The 7814-nt window shown below is 39.8% G+C and overlaps 1 protein-coding gene across 1 annotated transcript; it reads left to right on the top strand.

The window, feature by feature from the left end:
• The first annotated feature begins 4253 nt into the window (after window positions 1-4253).
• On the top strand, window positions 4254-5865 carry LOC115713375 (DNA damage-repair/toleration protein DRT100). The gene has a single exon (XM_030641857.2). It carries the CDS (start codon window positions 4536-4538, stop codon window positions 5622-5624), a length of 1089 nt encoding a protein of 362 aa, XP_030497717.1. The 5' UTR covers window positions 4254-4535; the 3' UTR covers window positions 5625-5865.
• The last annotated feature ends 1949 nt before the right edge of the window (window positions 5866-7814 follow it).

The raw sequence follows: 7814 nt of genomic DNA, 5'->3' as shown, positions 1-7814 counted from the left end.
AAAGTAGGCTTAACTAACAAATCAAAGAACACGAATAGCCTCTCGAGATTGAGCCTAAACATATCAGGATTAAGATCATTTGATCTAGGATCAACTAGGCGATATCGACTTGAATAGATATTACGGTAAGTTTAATAAATCTAAGTCAAAGTTCAATATCGGTCCCTTCCGATGCATACTCCATGCATCCAACCTGAGCTTTACTTTAACCAATGTTCTGGAAAGAACATAGTATTTCTCCAAATACAAGTAAACTCTTGTTGTAGATTATCATATCAGTAAAACCCTATGTCTGATAAATCTAGGAAACTTTATTCACATAGTCATGTTTACTTTCCAATGTGTTGACGACACAATAAACAGGATCAAGTATGTGAAAAGGGTTTCAGATGAATTTATACATTATGTACATATAATCATGAAATAAATCATGTGAACCATGCAACATTAAATGTTATTTCTGATCTATATTAATAAACAAATCTGATTATATTGAAATGAGTTTTATTTAGGGCATAAAACCCAACACCCAAAACATGTATCTTTTAGTTGTTTGTAAAGTTAAAATTATTACAAGTTTAATTTTCTTGCTATTGTAAATAAATTTTAAATTTCCCGCGCTTACCTTTCTAGTAATTCCAGTTTAAGGGATTATGGTTTCATAATATGTTAGGGTAGTGTGCCTAATCATTAGGGCATTACAGGATTGTTATGAGGGGACCGCACATTCTTAGCATATTCCTCAGTGGAGGTAATTGGGAGATTCATCATTCTTGGACTATGTGCAAGAGACTATACTAGTGCCCACATTTTTCCCTCCTCCACGTCCTTTAGATATCTCTTCTAAGCATTATGGGTACTTCCGGAAAGATGGGGTCTGCCCACGCAACATGTCCATCTACAGGTGGAAAAGCGATTCTAAGAGGAGTTCCTAGTCTTTGAGCAAGCAGAGCCACCCAAGTCAGAGTTGGTGGAGCAAGAAGAACAGGTAATGACGATCTGGGAGCTTGAGGGCGCCCAACCCCCTGTAGGGGATTTACGGCACCCTACTGTCTGGGAAGCATCACGTGCTCCTAGACTACCCCCTGTCCGGGATAAATAATTGGGATGTAGACCTAGTGCCCAGATGCCCCACTCAGACCAACATTTCAATCTCATCTTTCAAATATTCACATTCATTTGTGGTGTGGCCCTTTTTTCCATGGTACTCGCATTGCTTGTTCTGATCTCGCCTGTTCCTCCCACCATTTAACATGCACGGGGGATTCTGATAATGAACCATGTTACACGTTGCCTTATAAACATTCTCAATAGTATCTATCAAACTTATGTACTTGGTGTACTTCGTATCGTAATCCTTTCTTGGTTTCTTTACCGAATCATTATGGTTGTGATTCTTACCTCCCATCTTACCCCGTAAATGCCCCACACTAGAATTCGAGACCTCAGCTTTGGATTGTTTGGGAGCTACGGTGCACTTGGTCTGTGCTACCCAGTACCTGAGGAAACGGGTCTACATAGGTACGAGACCGAACGCAGTGGGTCTGTACATAATTAAAGAGAATTGGGGTCCTAAAAGGGACAAAGATGGGCAGGATTTCGGGATGCAAAACTGGGAGCAGCTGTAGTTAGAGTTCGTGCAGGAGGGACTCTAAAGGCCTGAATATAGGCATCCTCAAGGCTAATTATGCCCTATGCCTTAGCCATGAATTCACTTAAGGTCTCGGCTCTTTTTCTCTGCATCTCCCCCCACAACAAGGAACCTACAACTAGTCAAGACTGGAGGGCCATCAACTTCAGATCGTCACTGACCTTGGTTTTGGTAGCTGCCTCCATCATTCTTTGAATGAAAGCGTTCAGACTTTCGAAAGGTTCTTGCTTGACATTGGTTAGGGAGCTCACTTCCATGTCCTTTTTGCATGCGACGATAAATTGTTTACGAAAAGCCGATTGTAGGTCTTTCCAACTGATGATTGACCCCACTTAGCATCATCGCTAACGCGGGCCACCTGCATCATCTTATTATATTTGGCTAAATGTGCTCGTGGATCAGTTCTCCCTTCATACAATTCAATGTGGGGAATCTTAAAGTTTTCTATCAGTGGAGTTTCCGTGATTCTACTTACACAAGGTTTCTGATCTTCATCCTCGGAGTCTAACAACGCTCCATTTTATTTTCTGACCAACTTAGTCAAAGTAGCAATTTGTTCCTCCAATCTCTTGGTATCACTTTCCGGGAGATCACGTCCCCTCATCTTGTCACTCAGATGATTTCTTAGGTCACACCACGTGGCCTTGTCTTCTCGCTTTTATACCTCTCGTATTTCGCATTCAACTGCCGCCACAGATCTGACATGGACCAACTGTCTCTAGAATGGCTGATAGGAATCCTCACATCATGATTGACGGAATCACTGGGAGGATCTTCCCGTCTCTTAGGTCTAGGAACCTTTGCGACTGGTCCCTTCAGCAGGGTTTTGCCTCGAGGGTCAAAGGGGCGTCCATGCTCAAAATCATCGGTGGCCTTCTGCGTCCTCGAGGGTTGTTCAACCAGGGGTGTATCTCTACGTGGAGGCTTAGGCGCAGATTTTTGTGGAGGTTCAATCACCTTGCCCTTACCCTTATCAAACTTGCTCTAAAGTTGCTGCATTGTTTCTTTCATCTGAGCAGTAAGCCTTTGTTGCTCTTCTAGGGCTGCCTATGTAGCTTCAACTCTTCGGTTACTCACACTAGACTAGGGTCATGCTCATAATAGCAACCATCTTTATAATATCCATCTCTATAGTAGTAATCATCATCGTCCTCTTCATAATCCTCTACATTTTGACCATCACCGTGGTCCTCTACGACCTTCTCGGTGTTCCTCTCTTGGTTCCCTATAGCACATGGGCCTTCTCCATCATTTTCCACCTATGCATCGACTGGAAGAAAGGTGACTTCCTCCATAACTGTATCCAACGGAGTTCCTTTACCGGTAGTGTTTTGTGTTTTAACCCTGGTCGAAGGACGACGAACATTACTAGACTTCTTTCAGCTCTTAATGAAAGCACCAAAATATTTACTGAGTTTTTTGGAAACCAAATATTTTTAGAGCTTAAAGAAATAAGAAATAATAAATAATAAATAGACAGATTTTTATGTGGTTCAGGCATTAATGATCCTTAGTCCATGAGTCTATTGTATTGGCTTCTTTAGGCAAATGTTTTTGAGATTACAAGGTGGTTACAGTAAAGATTACTTAGCTTCTTTTGCTCCACTTGAGAGAGAGCTTTCTTGGAATTTTTGGAGAGTGTCTGTAAGTGAAATTGTTTCCCTTTGCCTCAAGAAAGGATAGGACTTTTTATAGGAGCACATGTGGTAAAATGCACCCCTTACCTACTTAGGGTTTCGTACTCCATATGCTACTAAGACCAGTACTGTGAAGGACGATTTGACCATTGGCTTATAAGAACCTTCTTCATCTATGTCATACAGTTGCTGTGAGGATTTTTGTACGATCTAGGACACGCGTCATGCCAAGGTCTCTCCTTTGAAAAGTACTCTCTAACCAGGTCGTTGGGCAAAAAACATATTTGAGGGTGCTTATGCGCACTACCATGATCTGGCACAGGAGATAAAATCTGATCATGTGTCAAAAAAAGGTGTAACCGTCTATGGAGCGACTTTTGCAAGATGCTAACGTGGCCAATGTCTACAAGACCTTTATTGCGCTCCGGGTCCTTCATTAAAGGAGGTTACTTTCAGGAATTGTACTCTCCTATTATTTTTCGGATCCGGGAGACGTTCCCTTTCTCGACAACCTTGACTAATTCTTGTCGCTGGTATATTCTTCTCTCCGATCATGCCACTTGTCTCATTCACGAAAATTTGGATAATAGTTACAATGAAATATTAATTATTAATTTTGTTTTACAAAAATTAAAACTATAAATTTTATTTGAGTAAAAAAAAGTATCTTTTGATATTAAAACTTGAAATCTTTTTTGGAAGGAAATGTTTGAAATTACTAAACTATATCCATTATCACAATAAAAAAAAAGGGTATTAGTTTAATATTTTGATAAAAGAATGATGGATCTAAGTAATTAATGGACACTTTTTTTTTCAACAATGAATTTACTCATTCATTTTGTAGATTAGATTGGATGAGTAAAATAAGTGATTGCATTAGATAGAAAACACAAACTGCCAATGGATAGACAAAGCTACATGTGCATGTGCATGCATGTGAAAAGGACAAATGTCCACTCGAGCAAAATATAATTGAACTTTTATTATAAAATATTTATGTACTGAATACAGTATGCTTAAATATTTAATAAATTCAGATTCACATGATCCGCCATCCAATAAATCAGAAGCTCAATTAATTTCATTTACTCCTGACGAGTTCTTTTTGCTATAAACAAGAAAAACTCAATTCCTCACCTCTACAATTATTCCAAACTCTCACATACTCTCTAGTGCTCCGTCTAGTATATATCTCAAATAATTGAGAAAGATAAAAAAGAAATAAAAAATAGGAGAGGAGAGCAATGACTTTGTTGATGTTCAGTTTAACATTGATGACCATTATCTCGGCCGCTAATTCCTGCCCGCCGTCGGACCAGGCAGCCCTGATGGCATTCAAGGCGGCCCTCTCTGAACCTTACTTGGGCATCTTCCAGTCGTGGTCTGGAACCGACTGCTGCAACAAATGGTACGGCGTCAGCTGCGATCCGACCACTGGCCGGGTCGTTGACATAAACCTCCGGGGAGAGTCCGAGGACCCGATAATAGCCAAGGCAGGCCGGTGCGGTTACATGAAGGGTTGGATCTCACCCGAGATCTGTAACCTCGAAAGTCTCACAACGCTCATCCTTGCTGACTGGAAGGGAGTTTCTGGCGAGCTCCCTTCTTGTCTCACTTCTCTCTCTTCACTACGTATCCTCGATTTAACCGGTAACCAAATTTCCGGCAAAATTCCAGACAAAATCGGTTCGCTGCAAAAGTTAACCGTACTAAATCTTGCTGACAACACCATCAAGGGTGAGATCCCCGCAGGAATCGTCGATATCGGAGGACTTAAACACCTAGACCTCACCAACAACCAGCTGAGCGGGGAAATCCCTTCAAATTTTGGTAAACTCGGCATGCTTAGCCGGGCGTTGTTGGGCCGGAACCAACTCACCGGGACTATCCCGGAGTCCATCTGCGGGATGAAGCGTCTGGCGGATTTGGACTTGTCCATGAACCGGATTTCAGGCCCGATCCCAAGCAGTATCGGGAAAATGCGAGTTCTGTCGACGCTAAACCTCGACAGTAACTTGATCTCTGGTGAAATACCTCCGGCCCTTTTGAGCTCAGGAATGGGGATACTAAACCTGAGCCGAAACGCTTTAGAGGGTAACATACCAGACGTTTTCGGTGGCGATTCCTACTTTATGGCACTTGATTTGTCGTATAACAACTTGAAAGGTCCGGTACCTGGCTCATTGTCGGCGGCGAAGTTTATCGGGCACTTGGATATTAGTCATAACCATCTATGTGGGGCTATCCCACTTGGGTCACCATTCGATCACTTGGAAGCGTCGTCGTTTGCTAGCAACGATTGTCTCTGTGGTAACCCACTCAGCACATGTTAGAAAAAATAATGATGAGTGAGATCGGCGGATCCTAAGATACATGTGACACCCAAATATACGGGGCTGGGGCTGTAATAACATGTAATATTGTTTGTAATGTTGAGTATATCAAATGTGTAACTGTAATTTGTTCAAGTCGTGAATGTATCTTGCTGCAGTATCTGTGTGTGTTTTTTGGTTTTTTTGTAATTTATTAATGTAATACCAGGTTTATGTTTAATCCACGTGATCAAGAACAGCATATATCTCTTAATCTTATCATTTTTATATATTAATTGTACATTGAAAAATTTATTAATAACTTATTTTATTCTGCTATTTCATGGGACAGGCGTACGTTTTCTGTCTACTAAAATATTAGAGAGAGACTTATCCCAAAAAATATATATATTAAAAGAGGGAGAAACGTTAACACTACAAGCTTTTTATATCCAATTTGTAATAATTGGGATCTAATGTTTTGATGTAACATATACAGCTTGTAATAACTTCGCTGTGATCTAATTAATATTGGTACAACTATTGTCACGTGATGCAGATATATCATTCCAATTAATACAAACATCAAATGTCCTTACCTACCAAAACTGGAAACCCGAATGGTGTTTCGCACTTGAGACCCCATCAGGTCAATAAATGTACTTCCTATTAAGCTTGGTGCATTACTACAAAAATCACATTTTTCGACCACCGACGTTAATTAAAATGAGTGATTGATTCCCTTGATGCTATTATTGGTATGTAATTAGCGTCAGTGTTTTAGGGTCGGTACACATTCCTATCAATTTCACTACTACTTATAAAATAGATTTTTGGTGTCAATTAATTTTATTTTAAATACAACCCCAGCTCTAAGGTGTCGATTTATAACTGACACTATATTATGACTTTAAGTATCGATTAATAGACAGACACTAAAATAATAACTGAGACGAAAAAAGAAAGTTAAAAAAAATATACATACAGATCAAATATAAGTGTCGGTTCATAATCGACACTAGAAGATCTTTTGGTCTTGGTTTTAAACTGAGACTATTGAGCTCATTCAAAAACCAATGAAAAAAGCCCACATTAAACCTTACTGTTATATACATATTATTCTAGCACAGTCTCTCTCTCTCTCTCTCTCTCTCTCTCTCTCTCTCTCTCTCTCTCTCTCTCTCTCTCTCTCTCTCTCTCTCTCTCTCTCTCTCTCTCTCTCTCTCTCTCTCTCTCTCTCTCTCTCTCTCTAATTTTCTCACCCTCACGTGATCCCTCTCTTCCCTTCTCTCCTTCATGTGGCGCCAGAGACGGGAGCGGCGGTGATGGTGATGTGGTCGTAGTGGCTCTAGGAACAAGAAAAAGGAAAGGGATGTTCTTGGGGTTCGAACGGTGAGGGTGTTGCGGTGGTGGTTCAGGCGAAGAGAAATGAAAAGAGGAGAAAGGCGAGATGATGAGCAATAGGGGCTTCGTAGGAGGTGGAGATGAGGCTCTCGAAGGTTGAGGCTGCCGCACAAGAAGGTTCTTGAATCCGAAAGAATTTATGTTTTTTAATTTAATTATTTAATTTGTTTTAAATAAAACCTTTTGTAATATATTTATTTGTTGTAATTTATATGTTACATTCTATATTTATTTTCTATAATATGTATTCATTGTAATGTATATCATGTAGTATGTAATTTGTTATGTGTTGACCTCGCTTTTGGCCAACAACAATGAATCTTAATTGTAAGCAATTAATGATATAATATAATTGTAATATAATGAAATAAATAAAGACACAGAGTTTTTAAAGAAGTTCGGCCCTGAGCAGTTCGATAATAACCTACTCCCCTTGATTTGTATTGACTTAAGAACAAAAAATGCAGTGATACTTCTCTTAGAGCTTTTACAATGATATCTCTGAGTATATCTCTTAGATAAGTTTTTTCGACCCTTCGCCCAGTGAGAATAGCTCACTATTTATAGGGTTATAAGCTTTGAAGGAAAAGTTTTCCTTCTATTTACAACGGCTGTAATTGGTAAGATTACACATTAAATACTGAATACACTGATCAAGAGATTTGGACAGCTTGCCATATCTCTGTGATATGATCCCAAAATTATAGGGATTGCTTCTATGACTCAAGATGCAAGTGTTGAAATTGCTAAGTGTTGGCATGCTCTTCGGACTGTCCATTGCTCGGCTAAGAAGGCTTCGTTCGTACA

Source organism: Cannabis sativa, chromosome 4, assembly GCF_029168945.1.
Source record: "Cannabis sativa cultivar Pink pepper isolate KNU-18-1 chromosome 4, ASM2916894v1, whole genome shotgun sequence".
NCBI classification, from domain to species: Eukaryota; Viridiplantae; Streptophyta; class Magnoliopsida; order Rosales; family Cannabaceae; genus Cannabis; species Cannabis sativa.
The sequence above is the reverse complement of the archived record's forward strand: the minus strand, read 5'-3'. Positions and strand labels throughout refer to the sequence as shown.